Source organism: Xenopus laevis, chromosome 2L (genome assembly GCF_017654675.1).
Source record: "Xenopus laevis strain J_2021 chromosome 2L, Xenopus_laevis_v10.1, whole genome shotgun sequence".
Taxonomy (NCBI): domain Eukaryota; kingdom Metazoa; phylum Chordata; class Amphibia; order Anura; family Pipidae; genus Xenopus; species Xenopus laevis.
The window spans coordinates 109,623,176-109,646,726 of NC_054373.1; the positions used below are offsets into that span (position 1 = coordinate 109,623,176).

A 23,551-nucleotide genomic window follows, 5' to 3' on the forward strand; every position below is an offset into this window, starting at 1 on the left:
CAAATAATGTAAATTTCTAAAAAAATATTTCCCTTTTCTCTGCAATAATAAAACAGTACCTTGTACTTGATCCCAGCTAAGATATAATTAATCCTTATTGGAAGCAAAACCAGCCTATTGGGTTTATTTCATGTTTACATGATGTTCTCGTAGACTTAAGGAATGAAGATCCAAATTATGGAAAGATCCCTTATCTAGAAAACCCCAGGTCCCGAGCATTCTGGATAACAGGTCCCATACTTGCTAATAATTTACTATTATAAATACATCAGTACATTACATCAACACATCATCTTTGTATATAGTTCATAAATAAAGCTGCCCCTGCAATCTAATGACTATTTTTCCCATAATTCCAAACTATTGATTTTAATTCATGAGCTGACGATGGGGTGACATCCGGATATGTGACAGGAACTTTTGCATGATTTTTAGGAGGTGGGTGGTATCTTGGTGGAGGGGGTGTTATAAGCACTAAATTTGAGAGTCTATTCCATAATATGTTCAAGAGTTTATGTATGAGTCTACACCATGACAAATCACCTGGAACACTTAAGGGTATTTTATTAAGGGGCCATATTGTTACTGATCTGATACTTCTGATACTGTTTATACTGCCTCTGGAATTTGATTATGGTGGTGTTAATAAATAAATAACCCGCAATGATACAAAATATCTTCTCTATTGCAGAATTATTGATGAGTATAGCTAGCCATACAAGGTTGCCAAGCAATCAGCTCATTGGCAAAATTAGAGGCCTATTTATCAATAGTCACATTTTAGTGGTTTTAGAGGTTTTTGAATCCACGACTAAACTCACTTTCTGTAAAACCACAAATGTCATGAAATTTATTTTAAAATTGCGAACTGAAAAAGGACAAACAGGAAAAGTCACAAAAAAGTTGCAGAAATCGCAACATTTTTGAGTTGTTGCAAAATAACTATGGCTTTTTTGTATTGTTGCACAAAAATCAGCATTAAAAACCTCTAAAACCACTAATCAAGGAAAGATTTTCCAGTTGTAAAAGGGACATCTGCCATTGACTTCTACATGTTTTCAATTTTAGCTGCAGTATCTTTTTCGTATTTGTAATTGTCATAGTTTTGTCGCATAATAAATTCTGAAAAAGTATCACTTTTCCTCCTGCAATTTTTAGCGTCAAAAAGCCCAATCAGAAAAGTCATTCATGGCTTAATAAATTTTTTTTTTTTTAATAAATCAGCCCCTTAGACTTTTAAATGATAGTCCATGATGGCCAGCTAATATATGATCATGTTTGAGCAAATAGATTGTTCAGAAAATGGTTATAGATAAACAATTGCATAACAAAATATATCATGGTGACAGGCATCTATCAGAACCTGCCAAAATTTCCGATACTTTTCAGACTGCACTTATGGTGCATTAGTGTTGTAATAAATTTTAATTAGGACAAAAAGAAAGAGCTCAGGCTGCTGTCTATACTGGTTTGATTGTGTTTATATAAAGTCTTCCTTCTTCAAGCTGTTACTGCAATTTGATATGTTTCTTTAGCTAGTTGACTGCTGCCAAATGTATAAACTTGAATGAATCTCTGTCGCTGAAAGGCTTATGGAATTATGTAATGAGATTCTTATGCTTGCTTTCTGCATTTGACTGTATAAATTGAATCGCAAATTCCATTCATTATTGTTCATTATTATTACACTATTTGCTTACATGTATTTAAAGACAAAGCTTGATCACTGAGAAAATGATATAAGTGGGGATCATTTACTTTTCCCCAGGGCATGAGTGCAGGCAAGCCCTGTCTTTGCTGCCATATGGTTCACAAAAACTATTTGGTCGAAAACTTTGTGATGAAGTCGTTGAAGTAGTTTAATCAGTCAAAAAGGATGCAAACATGGTCGCTTATGTTCGCAAGCATCTTTGCGCAGGTTTTTTGCGCTAGTGAAACATATTACATTCCCCTTTTGTGTTTGGTGCCACAATATAAAATATTGTTTAGCACAACAAGGTTTTGCTAATGAAAACAATCTTGTCAACTACTGGCCATGTTTGGGGGTTCATTGGCCCATCAGGAAGTACACAGGCTTAAGCCAGATTGCTGCCTTTTTGTAGTATGTGTTTGAAATGTAAGATTCAGTTCTTAAACAGGGTCCGGATTTATTGCAACCACTAATTAAAGGAGCAGTAACATCTAAAAATTAAATGAGGTTGTAAATGTAATAAAAGGCACCAAGTTTGTCCAGGGGCAGAAACACATAGCAACCAATCAGCAGGTAGAATTAACTTCTCACCTGTTTAAATGTACTGCTCCTGGGCAAACTTAGTGCCTTATATTACATATGGGGGGAAGTGTTTTAAAGTACTTAAAATATAATGTAATGGTGCTCTGCTTGTTAATTCTGATGTGTCTGCTTCAGAAACCCTACTATAGTTTATATAAAAAAGCTGCTGTATAGTCATGGGGTTGTTTAGCGTAACTTTTTCTCTGCTATTGAACTGGAGAGGAATTTTACCCACATTAGCAATAGTGATATAGTAATTTATTTAGTTCAACAAAACCACCAGCATGACCTAGGGCAGCGTTTTGGTGATATGCTTCTTGGTAGACTTTTTAATTTTGCATCCTATCCTTTGTACAGTAATTTATTTTTTCATTTCCAGATGCAGAACCACGATATTTAATTGCTGTCAAACCCAATGAAAATAGTAAGAAGAGTTGCAAAGGTAAATGTCCTTTAATGTGCTATTTGCTCTTAAACACAATTCTACTTTTATAATCAAAATTATCTATGATAGACTAAATACAAATATGTCACAGAGACAGCATACGTATATTTTTCCTATTTCCCCATATTAGTTCATATTTCTCTTGTAAAATATTTGAAGCCCAGCACCACAAATGTTATATGATAAAAATGTATTTTTTAGGAACACTTGGCAGAACCTGGATAAGCAAAGTTTCAGGCTACAATTAGCCTTTTATCAAGCTTGAAAAAAGGCTGATTGTAGCCTGAAACGTTGCTTCTCCAGCCAGGGGCGATTTTGGGGCTGCTGATGCCCGAGGCAGCAGCCCAGATGCCGCCCTCCCTCTCAGCCCTTAAAAAGCAGCGTTGGAGCGGGTCAAAGGGGGGCAGCATCATTAGTGCATTGAGCAAAATAGTGCTCTCTGCACTAGCAGAGCCGAATTTATGGGTTGCCACCCCTTGTAACTGGCCTCTCACTGCCATCTGAGGCAATGTTCTCACTTTGCCTCATGGCAGGAGAGGCACTGTCTCCAGCCAAGCATATGCTTATGCTTTGTTGCCTCATATTGCTGTTATTAACCACAACTTTAAGGGGCACATTTACTAATGGTCGAATATCGAGGGTTAATTAACCCTCAATATTCGTCCGTCACAGTAAAATCCTTCGACTACGAAAAATCGTTCGAACGAACGATAAAATCCTTCGAATCGTACGATTCGAAGGATTTTAATTCATCGATCTAATGATTTTCCTTAGATCGGAAATTGCTTAGGAAGCCTATGGGGACTTTCCCCATAGGCTAACATTGATGTTCGGTAGGTTTTAGTTGGTCGAAGTAGGGGGTAGAAGTTTTTTTTAAAGAGACAGTACTTCGACTATCGAATGGTCGAATAGTTAACGATTTTTAGTTCGAATCATTTCATTCGAAGTCGAAGTCATAGTCGAAGGTCGAAGTAGCCAAAAAAAAACGTTCAAAATTCGAAGTGCTTTTTCTTCTATTCCTTCACTCGAGCTAAGTAAATGTGCCCCCTCATAGTAAACATATGTGAATGAACTACATATTAAAATGCACATTAATTCTCCTTAAATAATCAATTTAGCATAGCCAAGTGTGTATTTTTTGTGTTTTTGCTCCCCTTTAGGCAGAAGAAAATACAAATGAATTGATATGAAATAGTAATTTCTAACTAACTTTGTTTATAGAGAAGAATTCTGCTATGAAACCTCTCCAACTGGTTGTTGGCACCTTGACCCCAACATCAGCATTCCTCTCCTGGGGCATCCTCATAAATCCACAGATTGACTGGTCTGTTCTAAACAAATGTCCAAATGACAGGTAAATGCATAAAAACTATTTGCAATGTTCCCTCTAAATCCTTCTGCTTTGTGCACTAAAAAATTATTTTGTATACATATTTTTAAAAGCAGTGTGTTCAGGTCAGAATGAATACAACATTTTATCAATAATACTAAATGAGAATTCCATTTAGTATCCTTTCAAGTTTGATCTAAAACGCCCGAAACATGTTGTGTAACTCTACCTCCCAATAAAGAGTATTGAAGTCAACTTGCTGCCTTGGGTTTGTTCCACAACTAACTGCATTATTGATACATTGATATGGGATATCGAACACAGGATAACCCGTGGAATCAAACCAACAAAGATTTTTGGTAAGCCGCACTCATTCCTTTATTTGAATACAACATTTTGTGTGCACTGGCCTCAAAATTTGTGTGGGTGCATATGAGCACACAGCTTAGCGGGAACAGTGTATCTTAAACTTTCTTCTGTTCTAGATGACATGCCTGGATATAAACAGTCACCGTGAATAACTTAATACCCATAGGAAAGTATAACAAGAATATGAAAAATACAAAAACAGCAGCCTTCTGTGGAGGGAAACTACAGTATGTGGCTAAATTATTGGGCAAGCTGGGAACATGAGATCAAACTTGAAAGGATCAGTTTCATTAAAGCCATCATATAGAGCATCATATAAACCAGTTTTCTTAACTGTCTCATTAAGAAGAATACTTCTACACAAAAGGAAACAGAATTATTGAGATTAATACATCTCATGAGGTTTGGAATTCTCATTTAGTAAGGCTCACTAGCTATTGTTACATTGTATGGAACACAATTACACCAATTAAAACACCATACAGAAAAAGACAAGAGATCCTCTGCACCCATTATCAATATATGTGCCTGTGTGCAGAGGATTTCTTGGCTTTGTCTGTAAGAATTTTGTGGTCATGCTGTCATTAAACCCCCACCTAATATTTTAAAATTGTTACATGGTCTAAGCACAAACACCATACTTTTACTCGAATACACCTACTGTATATGTACGTATGCCAAGCAGTAGTTTGCCTTGTATAAACCCTGTAAGTGCAAGAATATTGGGTCAGTTTAAGACTGCTAGCCTTTTGGCTCAAGCAGTTATTAAAGGAACAGTTCAGTGTAAAAATAAACTATGCAAATAAAATAGGCTGTGCAAAATAAAAAAAATTCTAACATAGTTAGTTAGCAAAAAATGAAATCTATAAAGGCTGGAGTGAGCAGATGTCTAACATAACACAACTTCATGCTTTTTATCTCTCTAACTCTGTTAGTCAGCAACTATACGGGGGAGCCACATGGGACATAACTGTTCAGTGAGTTTTCAATTGACTGTTCAGTGAGTTTTCAATTGATTCTTAGCATGCAGCTCAGAGTCAAAACAGGTATGACCCATGTGGCCTCCCTCAAGTCACTGAATGGTTACTACACTAATAAAAGAAAAAGGTTTTGCGCTGAACTCAAATTCAAACGCAGACAGCTCTCAGTAGTGTCGAATCCTCAGCTTTATACATACCAACCAGAAAATGCATTTGAAATGGTTACTGTCTGGTAATCAGTGGAAACCAAGAGAGCTGAAAAGCAGGAAGTAGTGTTCTGGCTATTATGTTACACATCCAGTCACTCCAGCCTTTATACATTACATTTTTGGCTAACTAACTATATTAGAAACATTTTTTATTTTGCACAGGCTATCTATTTACCCAGTTATTATTTTTATAATGAACAATTCCTTTAAGGAGACCCTGTGTGAGTTTACTAATAACGTGTCTCCAAAAAAAAACAATGAGTTAAAAATGCATTTATTAAAGCATCTGGGCCCACAAGCAGTGTTTCAAGACATGTAGGCTCTTTATCAAGCCACATTCAAATGTAAACCTCATGAGCCAACCTATATACAAAATCTAGGAGTGGATGAGAGAAATTTAGGAACATCTAGAAACAGTGTGGATAATTGATTTAACCCAATAGAGTTCTGTTTTTTTATATTCCCCCAAAAATATCAGATCCTGAATTGTAATTGAAGGAATATTGCAGTTCTGTCAGTATCCCTTCAAGTGTGATGGGTTGGTCACTGAATGAGCATGCTGGTTTATAAGTGTTTATACCTTTCACTCATCACTAGATATGTCTACACACTGTCTGACTCATCAGTTGTACTTAATAATGGACAGTTAGTAGATTTAACCTTAGTTCCAGAGCCCAGTTATTACTAACAAAAAGTGCGCATTGTGATGTTAGTGCTATTTTCCAGATACCTCATCTGTTTTACATGTGAAATTCACTTTCATCTTGAAATGCTATCTCTTTCCTAATCACTGAAAGATGCTTTTAGGAAACAAAGAGGAACTACTTTGGCTTTCTTGTGTACAGTAAAGCCATTTGCACATCATTACAAATTATACCTGCCAGTTTCATTATCATATGAATCCTTGCTAACACAACATTGCTCTGTCATTGTTTTTTTACAGAAGACCTTGCTTTGTAACAGTTGCAGCATTTCTAAATCCATATGCAACAGTTTTAAAATTATGTCAGCCACTTATAAAGATCACACATAAGAGCATGTCCAGGGGTACTTCGCCAATGAGGCGAGTTGAGGCTGTCACCTCAGGTGGCAGCGCCCCACTAGGTACCAGATTCAGCAAAAATGCTGCTCCTGGTACTTTAAGAGCGAATTTCCGGGGGAGGGGGGCAGCAGCAACTTCTGCTGCCTCAGGCGGCGGAGGGGCCAGGATCACCCCTGAGCATGTCTATGTTTGCAAGCACATAACATTTACAGCTGTACATTTCAGGCTCGAAAAAGGAGCAATATAAAAGCAAATAATTCAAAAATAGTGATGGGTGAATTTGTCCCTTTTTGCTTTGCCACAAAATTCTCGAACTTCCTGGTGAATTTGCGAAATGTGCAAAAAATTAGCAAAACACAAATTTTGAGCTGGTGATTGATCACCAGTTTCAAAATTGGCGCCGGCTTTGAAGTTGATGCCATCGCCGATTAAAGTCAATGGGCATCCATTAATCGTCACCGGTGGCGAAACATGGAAATTTGCTGCAAATTCACGCCTGGTGAATAAATTCGCCCATCATTATTCAAAAATATAAAAAGTCTATTTGACAACTGGCTCATAATGACATGTCTACATCATCATAGCAGATTCATTATTGGATTAGATTTTATTTATTTATTTTGTATAATTTCTCTTTCAGGCCCTTTACTATTTATCTTCCAGTCTCTTACACTATCCACTGCCTGACCGGTAGGGTAAATAGAGGCCTGGTTACAGTTTTAAATTCAAACTCGAAGGTGCATTATACTCTTAGTTCAATAAGAAGGGCTTGTGTAAACATATGTTTAGCATTTTGTTCATCTTGTGGTTCATTCATTACAGATGTTGCCCTATTTAGTGCAAGAAATAAAAAAATGTTTCTTAGTTAAAACAACTGAGGTACAGATAATACCATAAAAAAATATAGACAAAAGCAGCACAACTCCTGCCAAAGGGAAAGGTGAAATTTAAAAGCTAAAATTAGTTATTGAGCCAGAACTTAGATGCTGCAACTGTCCTCTTTGCACTAGTGACATGGTCCTTCCTTGCACCAGTCAAAGATCAGAAATAGTAGTCACTTGGGTAGTGCTGGTAGGCAGGCCCGGACTGGCAATCTGTGGGTTCTGGCAAATGCCAGAGGGGCTGCTATAAGGTGCCATAGAAAGTCAGTTTTTAATGGGCTGGTGGGGGCTGTTTGGGCCTCTGTGTGGGCTGATTGGGCCTCTGTGTACCTGAAATGCCAGGGCTTATTTTAATTCTCAGTCCAGACCTGGGGGTAGGGCAACTCGAAGGCTGCCTCAGGTGGACATTGAGCTTTGGACACAGGCGCAAAGCATGTTTTAAGTCCATGATGTTCCCTGCCACCACCAAGCTGCCTTGGTTCCCTTAGCTAGAACTGTTGGCTACCTGTGCCTGGTATTGCAATTCTACCTTAAGCTTGCTTCTATAACATACTCTGCGTAAGAAAACTTACTTAAGGCTTTTAGTCATTACCTGGACTAAATGTTGCTGGTCCTGGTGTTTCACATATATGAGTGGTCAAGTTTCACTTCAGTTTAACAACATGGCATAAATATGCAAATAAACGAGCACAACAAATACTTGGAAAATGAAGCAAATTTAAACTATTATTTGTGATATGGTATCATTGTCTTTTATGCACCTTCATTTTTCATAAAAGGTAAAACACTGAAAGTCATAAATTACATTTATATATGTGTTAGTTCTCACATGCTAATCCAACAATTCTCATGCAGATTTTATACAGTTCGCTACAGAGAAAAAAATAAAGACTGGTTGTACCAACTCTGCCCAACAACTGAAATAGTTATTGACAGTCTAAAGCCAAGTACTATGTATGAATTTGGCGTGAAGGATAACACAGAAAATGGAATCTGGAGCAAATCTTATAATCACAAGACAGTCCGTAAGTAGGAAAACAGCTGTATATCTGTTTTATACTTTTTTTTATGCCACATAAGCAGAAGGTTCAAACAACTGTTATATTAGGAAATCCTGATACATTAATAACTAAGCAACTTTAAACATAAAGGCACACTTTTACCTCCTTATGACATATTTGTAGTCCTCCTGTGTATTTTATATAGGTAGGAGATTCACAGACTGTAAGAAAGGTCTGCAAAGAATACAGCGTCTCTAAGAAAAACTAGTGATAAATTAAGAGTGATTTCAGCAATTAAAGCAAATAGTCTGGCATTTACATTGTGCAGCTGGTTTATATTAATGGCTGTCTGCCAAGCTTTCCTAAAGGCATCAAATAACTTAGAAGCCTAAATGCTTTCTAAATTGTTATTATTTATCCACAAGCACAAAATCAAATGAATATTTAATGTCCCTGCTATAATAGTAGAATATAAGTGTCCAATAAAGATCAACCACCCTTTTTAGCTGTATGAATGAAATATTTATTTTGTTTGTTTGTTTTTTTTTTAACAATTTTTGTTTTTTACACTTACCAACCCAGTGTTTATTCCATCCATCTAACTTTAAAGTTTAATAATCTACTATATACTTTTTTACTTTAGTATTGTAAATATGGGGACTCCTCTGTCTTTCACATGAATGTGAAAAATCAGGCACCCTTCTATATTACAAAGGTAGAAGCGCTGCTCTGTATTTATGTAGAATTGTCCCTGACTTTTCTAATCATCTGGTAATATTACTGTGCCAATTTACATTGCTTCCATGCCCCTTCATACACACAACTCTCAGATGTTATATTATGCTGTTGGTTGCACAGTTGTGACTGAAAAAACTATATGGTCTACGTCTGATTGCTGAAGTTAATACTTTGGGAAATTGGCACCTCTGCTCCTAGTGCTGAGGACTAAATTGGGTCCCCAGTCTGTTTATATGGTTCCCATATATATATGGCAGTATAACCCTTGTTCAACATACGTTTAATGAATAGGAGTCACACTGAACATACTTTTTGTCTATAGCTTTAATCACAGTAATGTATATTTTTTGCTAAACAGGGCAAACAGAGAAATTGAAAGTGCTCCATGTTTAGGGCAGAGACACATGCTCAGATACAGGGCGATTTAGTCACCCAGGGATAAATCACCTCTTCGTTGGGGCGACTAATCTCCTCAGACTGCCTCCTGCTGGCTAGAATTTAAATTGCCACAGGGTTGGCACTCGGAAAGTTTAGTTTTCTGAAGGCATTCGAAGTTTCCTCATGAGGCAACTTCGGGCAACTTCAGAAAACGAAGCACGCCGATTGCCATCCCGCCGACGATTTACATTCTAGCCAGCGGGAGGCAGTTTGGGGAGATGAGTCACCCTAAAGAAGTAATCTCCCCAAATCTGAGCATGTGTCTCTGCCCTTAGTCCTTGTAAGGTAGATAATTAAATCACCAGTGCACTGATAACCGCTGTATAATGGACTCCTAATTATTTTTGTGACTAAACATAGAGTAGCTTTGCTTTTCCCATTAATAATATTCGGCAGAAGCCTATTCACTGAACTGTTAAATAGGGCGGTATACTGGTCCCTTGATACAATGAAGTGTCCTTTTACAATACAGTATTTGTAAAGGAGCTCATAATTAATTGGGCCATAAAGCTTTCTTTTAAACTTAATCTAGGTCCTATGAGAAAGGTTAATAAACACTAACTTTAACTATTTTGTTGTTGCAGAAAAGAGTAAGGAGAATGGACAAATCCAAAGTACTAATACGATTTCAAAAGCTGTCCTTCGGGTATGTTATAGACTTTCTAAATTTCACTGCTAATTATTTATGTATTATTAATTAGTTATTAGTTATTAGGTATTATTTATTTAACCAATGAGGCGATACATCTTCCTTTGCCATTTCTCTGAAATCTTCTCAAAATACTTTTTTAATATACTCATGTACTGTATGTACTGTTTTCATTGAGACATTGTAGCATTTTTTAGAGAGGATATCCTTCTGTTTTTGTGAAAGGGATTAAGTCTTCTCTGTACACATTCTATATAATTCAGTTGTGTATAAAGATGGCATATAGGTAGGTGGCTGACTGCCTCTAATTTCTTATGACCCTCCCTACAAATAGGTGTGGGATCTATTATCTGGGACCTGGTGTTTTCTGGATGAGGGATCTTTCCTTAATTTTGATCACCAAATTTCAAGTCTCCTAAAATCATTCAAGCATTAAAATAAACCATTAAATAAACCCAATAGGATTGTTTTGTCACCAATATGGATTTATGCAGCATAGTTATAATAAAGTACAAGCTACTGTTATTATTCTGGATTATTTTTAAAAATTAGAATGATTTGCTTGAAACAGACTGAATCGAAGGTGGCCTTCTCAATATTTGGAGCTTTCTAGATAACAGGTTTCCAGATAAGGGATCCCATAACCTTATATAAAAATGTAACAGTGTTTACTCCTCACTCCTCAAACAAATACAGATATTTCACAAAAATTTTTAGTCAACTGTTTAGATTTTTCCATCTAAACATATTCCATCAAATTGAAACCCATGTCATTTGTATCAATTTGCTTTGCTTTGAAAAGAGGTTGGGATATAAAATATAAAACTGGGCAGCAAACTGGAAAATGAGGTTCAATGTTGATAAATGCAAGGTTATGCACTTTGGCATAAATAATATAAATGCAAGTTATACACTAAGGGGCACATTTACTTAGCTCGAGTGAAGGATTAGAAGGAAAAATACTTCGAATTTCGAAGTATTTTTTTGGCTACTTCGACCATCGAATTGGCTACTTCGACCTTCGACTACGACTTTGAATCGAACGATTCGAACTAAAAATCGTTCGACTATTTGACCATTCGATAGTCGAAGTACTGTCTCTTTAAAAAAATTTCGACCACCTACTTCGCCACCTAAAACCTACTGAGGTACAATGTTAGCCTACGGGGAAGGTCCCCATAGGCTTTCTAAGTATTTTTTTATCAAAAGAAAATCGTTCGATTGATGAATTAAAATCCTTCAAATCGTTCGAATTTTTCCTGCGATTGTTCGAATGAACGAATTGCGGTAAATCCTTCGACTTCGATATTTGAAGTAGAAGGATTTTACTTTGACGGTTGAATATTGATGGTCAATTAACCCTCGATATTCGACTAATAGTAAATGTGCCCATAAATGGCAGTGTGTTGGGAGTTTCCTTAAATGAGAAGGATCTAGGGGTCTTTGTAGATAACAAGTTGTCTAATTCTGGGCAGTGTCATTCTGTGGCTACTGAATCAAATAAAGTTCTGTCTTGCATAAAAAAGGGCATTAACTAAAGGGATGAAAACATAATTATACCTCTTTATAGGTCCCTGGTAAGGCCTCATCTGGAGTATGCAGTGCAGTTTTGGACTCCAGTCCTTAAGAGGGATATAAATAAGCTGGAGAGAGTGCAGAGACGTGCAACTAAATTGGTTAGAGGGATGATAGACATAAATTATGTGGGTAGACTGTCAAGGTTGGGGTTGTTTTCTCTGGAAAAAAGGCGCTTGCGTGGGGACATGATTACACTTTACAAGTACATTAGAGGACATTATACGCAAATAGCAGGGAACCTTTTTACCCATAAAGTGGATCACCGTACCAGAGGCCACCTCTTTAGACTAGAAGAAAATAACTTTCATTTGAAGCAACGTAGGGGGTTCTTCACAGTCAGGACAGTGAGGTTGTGGAATGCACTGCCGGGTGATGTTGTGATGGCTGATTCAGTTAATGCCTTTAAGAATGGCTTGGATGATTTTTTGGACAGACAGAATATCAAAGGCTATTATGATTGTAAACTCTATAGTTAGTATAGCTATGGGTATACAGTATATAATTTGTGTGAAAGTAGGGAGGGATGTGTGTATGTATGCTGGGTTTTCCTTTGGAGGGGTTGGACTTGATAGACTTTGTCTTTTTTCAACCTGATTTAACTATGAAACAACATAAACTGTAGCAGTGTCACCCAACACACCACATTTGTGTAAAATAAAAAACAATTTTTCCAAAAACACAATGCAATTCCCTCCTCCAACACATATGCACACTACAGCTAATAATAGTAACATTCTACTCATGTAGTTGATGTGGTGGTAGACTTATCTCATACAAATGACAAAGCCAAGATAGCTATTACAACGTGGTTTTGTAGAGGATTTGTCTTGGTCTTTTTCAATTGCCTAAGTATTACAAGATCTCAGAAGCTGATCTCATCAACCCTTTGCTTTTTTGATTGATTGATACATATATTTAAATAGTTACAGAATATATTTATAGGATTTGTATTCTTTCTTATTTTGGGATGAATATCTAGAATATTATTAAGTAGGAAATCTGGACACTGAACTGTTGTTTGGCTTTTTGCCCAGCAAGGTTTATATTGTTATCTAAATGTTAAATACTAATGTTTATTGCAGATGAGCAGTATGTTGAAATGCATACTGTAAACTACATGGACCTCTGTGTGTATTCTACTGAAATAATTACCAATCAGTCATTCATTGAGCATATTTTATAGGTCTCAAATTTTAAAGGCATATTCCAGTAACCCTACCCCTCGGTATGTATAAAAGCCAGATGCTACAGGGTTTATTAGTGGTTACTTTATGTCTGCACTGAATACGCAGCAAAGATGATTAATAATCAGCACCATGTTATGGGGCCTTTAGCAGCATTAATATTAAATCAGTATGTGGCCAGGGCAGCAGAGGTACAGAAGTAAACTAGCATGGATAATTTAAGTCCTTAAAGTAATCTTAAAATAGATGGTTTAGAATTAAAATATTCTGCTTGCTTAAGTGTAATGGAGTTAGTATGTACCAGCTTTCTTGGAAAATGTTGGCCTGTTCTTCTAGATAGATCTGCTAAAGCTGGTTCAGGTTAGTTGCATGATATCCAGTTGTGCTGAAATCAGAACATCGCTGCTGGGCTGCTTTGGGACATTCAACTTCTTAGGGGTCATTTACATCCCTGTATAAATGTGAACCTCACCACTGTCAGTCTAAATCAACACGCAAATCACGCAATAACTTAACACACAATATTCTACCTATTTATAGAATTGCTTAAATACAACATATGTCAAGTTCATAACTTTTTCAATTTTTGATGCGGAAAATAACTTCTAGTTACCTTCCAAAGGTCAACACTGCTTAAGATTTCTATGAACATCTTCTATTGGCTCATCCTAAACAATCAAAGATTATTACATATACACCACACCCAGACATAACTACGCTATAAAAAGGAGTTGCTGTAGGCAGCCATCTCAGGTAATTTTACCTGTCATGTGCTTTCAGAAAGTGTCAGGTCTATGGAACTGCTTTCTGGCAGGCTGTTGTTTCTCCTACTTAATGTGACTGAAGGTGTGGATTTTTACTTTTGATTGCTGTTCTTGGATCTACCAGGGAGCTGTTATCTTGTGTTAGGGAGCTGTTATCTGGTTACCATCCCATTGTTCTGCTGATGGGCTGCTGGGGGGGGAGAGAGGTTGATCTCACTCCTTGTGATATCATGCAGTGCAGCAGTAAATAGTGACTGAAGTTTATAAGAGCACAAGACTGGGGGCACCTGGGCAACGGACAATATATTTAGCCCCATGTCAGATTTCAAAATTAAATGTAAAAAAATCAGTTCAGAAGTCTAGTGTAGCAGCCCTATTAACCAATGGGTTTTGAAAAAAAACATGTTTTCCCATGACAATATCCCTTTAACCCTATGGACCCCTACAGGTACTTTTGGTTATATTTAGTTACGCTCAGCACTGCTCAGTTCTTCCTGGCTTTCATTCAGAATCGAGGGTTGCTGGGTCTATTGATGCACACTCTGGGTGCCGCCCACTGGGGAAACGGGAGCAGACATCACTCACATGAAGAACATGTATATTATATAGTCTATACATAAATAAATGCACTGTTGGTGCTAAAAAAAAACCTCTTAATTTATCATGCAGACAATACTAGTCAAGAAAGATAATTTATTAATGTATTTCCAAAGTGTTTTTAACAAGTACCTTTGCATTTTGATCTTTGCATTTATAACTGAGGTTTTATTATTATATATATATATATATATATATATATATATATATATATATATATATATATATATATATATATATATATATATATATATACACATAATATGTCCGTACATATTTTGTAAAATGTACAATATAAAAATACATTTCTAGCTTCAGATATTGAGGCTTTTGTTTTTTTTTTTTTTAATGAGGGGGTTTGTAGCAGATGTTTGTATATCTGATGGGACTTTAATGGAAATGTATTCTTCCTTCTGCAATCCCTTTAGATCTCCATAAGTATGGTGTTTATTGCTAGATTACGACACTGACTCATATGCTGTTTATGGGATAAAGTAGTAAATTAAGCCAAGAATTTTGACATCTTAGAAGGGAAAGATGTGAAGCAAAGTACTGTAGGATCCATGCCAAGGTCTTCTGGTAGTTTGCATAAGAAACAGTAATGACTATAGATACTATGATAGATAGATAGAGGGAGGGAGGGGTCTATTGATCAATGCATATTCCCTGGTCTACTGTTTTATAAGTAATCTAGTATCTATGTAAGTGCATGTATTTACAAAAACAGGGTTTTTTAGTTACAAAGTTATGATCATAAAATTGATAAGCCACTATTCTATGTAAAGGTTAACCCCATATGGTGGTCCCTAACTATTTACTTTGGTCATAGTACTCCCTGCACGGTAGAATTTCTTGGGATAAGTGTCTCCTGACCTAAGCATTGGTTTCAGTCTGGGGGGGGACCTCCTAGAACCTATTTGGAGTCAATTGGTGTACTTGAAAAAAAGTTTTTTTGGTGGGAAAAATTTTGAATCGAATTCGATTGAATGCGCTATTCCTTCGATTCGTACATATTCGAATTAGGCCGAATACAGACCTATTCGACCAAAAAAAACTTTGACTTACTTTCGGTTGGTCGTTTGAATTCGAATTTCGAAGTTTTTTCAATTCGAAATTCGACCCTTGATAAATATGCCCCCCCTAATATCCTATTTTTTAACAGGGGGTACATTATTTTTTAGAATGCACACGTTTCAGTGAGTCACACATAGTACATGATTAAGCACTGACTATATCTGATAACATCACTAAGCATTGTATATACTGTGAATAATGTACCCCCTGTTGTAAAATAAAGGGATGTTATAAGTTCCATGATCATCAATAAAGGTTATATAATTTATAGGAGATTCATGGCTATTCATATATATATATCGATGTATAGGTAGATGGATAGATAGAATGATAGATTAAAATTGTGTCTACAAGTCTTTGAAACAATGTTAGACAAGTCGGCTGATTAACAGACCTCTCTTTGCTATGTAACTAAGACTTCTGCAACATTGTTTAAAAAGTAACAACCAGGAGTTAAGCAAATGCTGCTTTAAATTGCAAATTGTTTTGCAAATTACTTTAAAAGCACTGAAAATTATTAATAAATGTATATTGGAAATTGCTTAGAATTATGTTTTCTTTTATTAGGCAAATGTTTATTTTGAGGGTTGACTTGCCCTTTAATAAAATTTCTCTGTACAAAATCTTTTTTTTTACCAGCCTGTGTGAAAGTTCTTACAGTGGTATGGGGTGTGGTGGTAAAATTACTTAAATAGAGCAAGGTAAAATAAGGGCACAAAAGGATTAAATGCTTTGCCCAGAATAACCTAGCTTTGATCCCTGAGCCTGACTCCTTGTATTACTAAGTGCTGGAAAGCACCACGTCTCCTTTTCTTGGCTCTTACAAATGAGCTCTACAGTGAGTGATGGTAGGATACAGTTTCAGATATAGAAATAGACATGAAAATTAAATAGATTGTGTCTCCTTCATTTTACTTTTCTATTGTGGATGTTGCTTATGTGGGTGGGGGAATACAATCCGCTTTTGACTTACAGAAAGAGTGCAGGATATTGGCTTCATATTTATCTGCCAAAAAAACACCCATGATCATATCTCTGTTTTTGTAGTATAAAAAAAGCAGTGTGCAGATCTATAGTTAATTGTAAACAGAAATTATAATCATTTGCAAGTTAGAACGATGATTCAACACTGATCTTCTGTTTCTCTTCTTGTGTTTCTATTTCTAGTTTCTTTGCTAAAAGGGAACTGTCACAAAAATGAAAATGCAATCTGAGCTTTATCTAATAGCAATAAGAAACTTTCTAAATATAATTATAATATAATATATATGTATAATATATTCGCCAGATCAAAAAGTCGCCTGGCGATAAAATGCGAACAAACACTAGTGATGGTCCTGTTCTCTAGTGAACGGATGGGATTTCTGGCGAAATGTTGCTAGCTTTAGCCACTTTGCCCTTTAGTAAATCTGCCCTTTTGACTAGAAAATGTATCAGCGCTAACTGTTTTTTACTTAGAATAACTCTGCCACAAAGCCTACATTAAGAGAGACAGATTAAGGAGAGAGGGTTATTGAACTTCCTGATTTTTATGCTGTAAAACAGTCCAGAATTTATACTTGGTTATATTTAGAAACTTACTTATCTCCATAGATGTCTTCTTTTCAATTTACACGTTCATAAGTATGGGAAACCTTATCCGAAAACCTGTTATACAGAAATTTCCTAATTACGGGAAGACCATTTCTAATATTGTCGTTTTAAGCAAACAATTTAAATTTTTATAAATTATTTCCTCTGTAATGATAAAACAGTACCGTTTACTTGATTCTAACTTAGCTGCAGAAATTCAAACTAGGTTTATTGTTTAAATGAATTTTAGCAGACATGTTAATCTAAATTCAGAAGATACCTTATATGGAAAACACTACATCCCAGGCTTTTCAGATAGTTTGTATACCTGTACTATGGGGCACATTTACTAAGGGTCGAATTTCGAAGTTAAAAAACTAAGTGAAAAATTTGACCATCGAATTTGATACTTCGATCGAAAACGGATGTTTTCGATCCAAGTAAAAATCGTTTGATCGATTAAATTGTTTGAATCGAACGATTCAAACGATTTGACAAAAAATACTTTGACTACTCAAAACTTAGCCAAACACTCAGAAAGGTTATTGGAGGTCCCCCATAGGCTAAACAGCAATTCGGCAGGTTTAAGGTGGCGAAGTGTCGAAGCTGCAGTTTTTTAAAGAGACAGTACTTTGATTTTCGAAGTCAAAGTTTTTTCATTTGAATCGAATTGTGGCCTATTCAGTGGTCGAAGGACCCAAAAATTACTTCAAAATTCGAAGTTTTTAAATTCGAAAATTCACTTCGACCCATAGTAAATGGGCCCTTATGTATATAGCATTAACACGTTTACACAGAGCTTTACAGATATTGCTCATCATTTATACCAGTCCCCGTCCCAGTTGAACTTACTCAGATTCACATAAGTTAGGGTCAATTTACTTTCTTGTATGGTCATAGAAAGGAAACCAAAGTACATGTTGGAAATCCCTTCCTTGTCATAAGTTCCCCTACGTCTCCTTTACAGGAAATGTAGCAGCACTTTCTCTCTTGGAAGTGGAAAAGTTGGACTCAATTTAAGTTGAGAGAGTTTCCAATTGAGTTTCTTGTGCATATTGTGACAATATCTAACAGGACTTGTGTATCCTAAAAAGCAACACAAGTAAAGTAACAGCATTGCCTCCTATTTCAAAACACAGGACCCTACTGTAAGTTCAGTCAGCTCTGTCCTAATGTACAGTAACATAGTTCCACCGTCTCTTGCTGACATTTCATAGGCTGTCATCACCCACCTGTCAATCCATCTCTCACTCATATTTCAAAATCATCTCCTACTCAGCTAATCTGTGCCTTGTCATCTTTCACATACATATTAAGTCCCTAAGTTCAAATATTTTTCTCTACCTCATTTCACTTATCATTCAGAAATATCTGCCCCAGCCCAATTCATGCATTGATACAATTACTGTACATGAGTCAATATTTTGGTATTTTTCACTCCGACCACACACATATTTTAGTTAGAGCCCTTGTCTAATTTTTTTTAATACAGACATCCTATACTTTCAGGTCAAATGTTCAAAAGAGGAATTGGTGTTCCTCTTGGCTAATTACAGTAATACTACCATTGAACATAGTTGTCTGTGAAAGTTCTCATTCATCCAGGTCATCGTATATCTATAGCAATAACCAATAAAATCAACTGGACTTGATATATATATATATATATCAAAAAATGTGATCAAGATATTTTACCATGATTTTTGCAAATTTCTGACATGAATACTAGTAAACCTGTCCCATAGAGTGTTTTTAATTTGAGCAGTAAGAGAGACAATGGGGGACAACCAGTTGCAAAGAAAATACAATGAATGTGCATGTATATGTGTGTATATGTACATACAGTATATGCTGCATGAATTATACTTTTTGTATATTTTATTCCTATATTATCTTTGTACCTTTTGCAGATGGCTCCAGAAGATACAAAAGCATTAATTCCAGTAACTGTGATTAAGCAAGGTAAATGTTTTGAACAGCTGCTGATTTGCACTGGAGTTTTATTAATAAAGATAAAAACAAGTAAGCAGAAGGAAACCCCTTCAATTGTTCCAATGTACTTACTGGATCATGTTGTGCAACACAACTGCATAATTTAAAACAGGTCCATATGAAGCATGTTTTTTTTAGGGGAATATATTTTTACCAAGTTGTCAGTAAGAAAATCAGTTTATTAATAAAAATGGGATCTATTTGAATTTTGCTATATTTCACGCTTTCTTAAACATCTTTAAAATAAAGTGAGTGTCCTGATGAATTTTTAGCAGTTGGATATTTTATTACTATTAACACTTTCCTTTCTTTCAAGAAAACAATTTAAACTACTTTCTAACTTCTCAATTTACCAGAAATTATTTGATTGTTTTAGACAGTTGACCTAAACTCCAATGTACAACCCCATCTTATAAGCAGTAACACAAAAACGACAGGTTTTTCTATCAATTTAGATATAATGTACTATAGCCTTCACTTGTACAAGTCATGTGTTTGCTTCAGAGGCTTGAATATCGTTTCTATAAATAATCTGCTGTATAACCATAGAGGCAGCCATTGAAGTTGAAATAGGGCACATGTTTCTATAGCAAATAAGAGAGTAAAGCTGTCAATCAGTGAGATAAGCAGTGTTCAAATTTCATTCATGGCTCTTTATTTTGTGTTAATAAAAATCTTTATTTTGTAGGTTTTGGTTGCAGAGATAGAAACCTTAAATGTGAAAAAACTGTTAATACTTTTATAGCTTATCTGATTATATTTATGTTCCTTATGCAATAACTACATATAGGGGCACATTTACTTAGCTCGAGTGAATGAATAGAACAAAAAATATTTTTTCGAATTTCGAACGTTTTTTTTGGCTACTTCGACCATCGAATTGGCTACTTCGACCTTCGACTACGACTTCGACTTTGAATCCAACGATTCAAACTAAAAATCATTCGACTATTCGACCATTTGATAGTCAAAGTACTGTCTCTTTAAAAAAAAACTTCGACCCCCTACTTTGCCAAGCAAAACTTACCGAACATCAATGTTCGGAAGGTCCCCATGGGCTTCCTAACAAATTTCTGGTAGAAGGAAAATCGTTCGATCGATGGATTAAAATCCTTCGATTCGTTCGATTAGAAGGATTTAATCGTACGATCGAAGATTTAACTTCGACAGTCGAATATCGAGGGGTAATTAACCCACGATATTCGACCCTAAGTAAATGTGCCCCATAGAGTGAGAGTAGAGATTAATGTGTGGTTGGACAACATATGCAGTAGTATTAACCTTAAGCACAGTTAGAGGCAACTGCATGTTTAGGAGGCTCTAGTTTTATCCCTTATAGATGACCACAATGTTTCTTCCATTCACAGGATTTTTGAATCTTACACATTTTATTCAGCCTAAAAGCACAAGTGAACCAACAACAACTGAAAAACACAAAGGTAATTGAACTTGCATGTTAAAAGGTTTCTTGTGAGTACTTAAAAGTTAAGAGTTAAGTGTACCTGCCACAGCATCAAGCAAATATCCTAAGTTTCCTACCAACTAAAGTAAATTGTATTAAAATCTAAGGGGGAAAAATAGAATTGCACAAGGAAGAATAAAAATGATCATAGCATTTTACAATGTAATATTCTCCATCATTTTCTCCATTAGACAAGTCAGGCTTGAAGGCAGCCTAATCATTTGGATCATAACAACTTTTATGTTTTATTACATACACATCGCACAGGTGCAAACGATAACATTTACAATCTTTATTGCATTGTCATATTAGTTGCTAAACAGTTTTAGGGTTTGCAAAAGCTATATTAAAGGAACAGTAACGTCAAAAAATAAAAGTGTTTTAAAGTAATTAAAATATAATGTACTGTTGCCCTGCACTGGTAAAACTGCTGTGTTTGCTTAAGAAACACTACTATTGTTTATATAAATAAGCTGCTGTGTAGCAATGGGGGCAGCCATTCAAAGGAGAAAAGGCTCAGGTTACACATCAGATATCAGATAAGCACTGTCTGTCTAATGGTGTTATCTGTTATCCATTAGTTAACCTGTGCCATACAGCCGTTTTTCAATTTCTGCCATTGCTCCCCAGCAGCTTGTTTATATGAACTATAGTAGTGTTTCTGAAGCAAACACATCCGTTTTACCAGTGCAGGGCAACAGTACATGATATTTTCATTACTTTAAAACACTTTAATTTTTTGGTGTTACTGTTCCTTTAAGTTACACAAAGGAAATGTTTGTTTTCTTTTATTACATTCCCCTATAAATGGCTATTAGCGATTTGCCGAAAAATTAGCGAAACTCCAAAAAAAAATCATGCATCAAAAGTTTTTGCCGTGAATCTAACTTTTGACACGCATCTGACATTTTTTTCGCTGCATAATACATTTGAGTGAAATTAAAATAGAGTCTATTGGTGTTTTGTTTCTGCCATATTTTTTCGGGTTTACGGTTACCAATACAAAATTTTTCCTTACTTTCAAGGTTTGTTGACTGTTAAATTAATCTGCCAACTGCCATGTTTTGCATTGCATTGGATTTGCATTTTATTGGAGTCAATGGGAAGATCAATTTACATGCATGCCTCTTTCAGTATACTACTACACACATGCCCTACATTGTTAGAAAACCTCCTATCTGCTAGACTACAATTGTTTTTTTAAAATAAAAAAAGGCTTGCATTTTGTCAGCTTCTTTCATTACCTCTACTCGACTATGGTATCCACTTCTACTCTATATTGCTGTTTAACCAAAAATTACCATCTGCAGTTTATATATATATATATATATATATATATATATATATATATATATATATATATATATATTATATACAGTATATACAACTAGTAGTGTACGAACACAGCTACAACTACTAAATCTGAACATGTGCTATCTGATGCTTTGTAACCCACATTAAAATGAATGAACCATTTATAAATGTTTAAGGGGCAATTTTATCAAGGGTCGAATTTTGAGTTCATGGGAGTTTGTAAAAACTCCCATAAACTTCCATAAACTCCCATGAAGTCGAAATTCGGAATTCTAAAATGACATTTTTAAAAAAAAAAAAAAAAAATCAAATTTTTCAAACTCGGATGAATGGGAATGACCAGCAAACTCAAATCGAATTCGACTGCAAACAACTCCAAATTGATACCCGGACATCCCCCATAGGCTAAAACAGCAATTCAGCAGGTTTAAGGTGGCAAATAGTCTTAAAGGGCCAGTACATGATAAATTTCAAAAATCGAATTCGAATTTTTTTAAAAACTCGAATTGAATTTTAACTATTCCCTAGTCTAATTCCATTAAAAAAACTTAAAATTTAGAATTTCGAAATTAGAATTTTTGAGTTTTTTTTTAATGGAATTAGACTAGGGAATAGTTAAAATTCTATTCGATTTTTTAAAAAATTAAAATTTTCACTTCTGCCCCTAAGTATATTGATTCTGAAATACTATGCACATAATGCAGTATTACATGCCTGAGACTGAGAATAGTCATGGTGTGTTAAAGGAAAACTATACCCCCAAAATGAATACTTAAGCAACAGATAGTTTATATCAAATTGAATGACATATTAAAGAATCTTACCAAACTGGAATATATATTTACATAAATATTGCCCTTTTACATCTCTTGCCTTGAGCCACCATTTCGTGACTCTATCTGTGCTGCCTCAGAGATCACCTGACCAGAAATACTACAACACTAACTGTAACAGGAAGAAGTGAGGAAGCAAAAGGCAGAACTCTGTCTGTTAATTGGCTCATGTGACCTTACATGTGGTTTGTATGTGTGCACAGTGAATCGTACGATCCCAGGGGGCGGCCCTTATTTTTTAAAATGGCAATTTTCTATTTATGATTACCCAATGGCACATACTACTAAAAAAGTATATTATTATGATAATGGTTCATTTACATGAAGCAGGGTTTTACACATGAGCTGCTTTAATCAGTATCTTTTAATAGAGACCTACATTGTTTGGGGGTATAGTTTTCCTTTAATAATCCAAACAACTTGAAGTACCATCTGAGTAGTTAAATGAAAAAAATTCCAACTATAGATGAAAATGCAAAAAACTATTTTAATATACAAAAATAGAAAACGGCACAATTGTGCTTAGTAACAACAATAAGTTAAAGTACAGGAGGAGGAGGGCTGCCCCTCATGCTGAGGATAATCTTCCTAATTTCCTGCCTCAGTCTGTTGTCCTGCTGAACCAGCATGAATAAAATACCGCCATGGTCCTGAGCTGGTTGTGGAGGTGCTGGCTGGGGAGGTGCTGCAGGATCCAGGTCTTCCTGGGGAGGATATGCTGCAGCCGGTTCTGCTGGCTCGGGAGCTTCTGCTGGCTCAGGAGTCTCTGCCCCTTCTCCATGGATCCATTCAGCTGGCAAGTTAATACATCATTTTACTTTAAGTAA

At 35.6% G+C, this 23,551-nt stretch overlaps 1 protein-coding gene across 39 annotated transcripts in view; it reads left to right on the forward strand.

The window, feature by feature from the left end:
- LOC108707524 (target of Nesh-SH3) overlaps window positions 1-23,551 on the forward strand; it is a 181,819-nt gene that overhangs the window by 64,436 nt on the left and 93,832 nt on the right. For all 39 annotated transcript variants that reach the window (XM_041582306.1, XM_041582307.1, XM_041582310.1 and 36 more), the window contains exons 3-8: window positions 2,652-2,714; window positions 3,939-4,071; window positions 8,384-8,553; window positions 10,290-10,351; window positions 19,034-19,085; window positions 20,483-20,554. In XM_041582306.1, coding sequence (XP_041438240.1) covers window positions 2,652-2,714; window positions 3,939-4,071; window positions 8,384-8,553; window positions 10,290-10,351; window positions 19,034-19,085; window positions 20,483-20,554 — 552 coding nt within the window. The remainder of the gene's footprint in view (window positions 1-2,651; window positions 2,715-3,938; window positions 4,072-8,383; window positions 8,554-10,289; window positions 10,352-19,033; window positions 19,086-20,482; window positions 20,555-23,551) is intronic.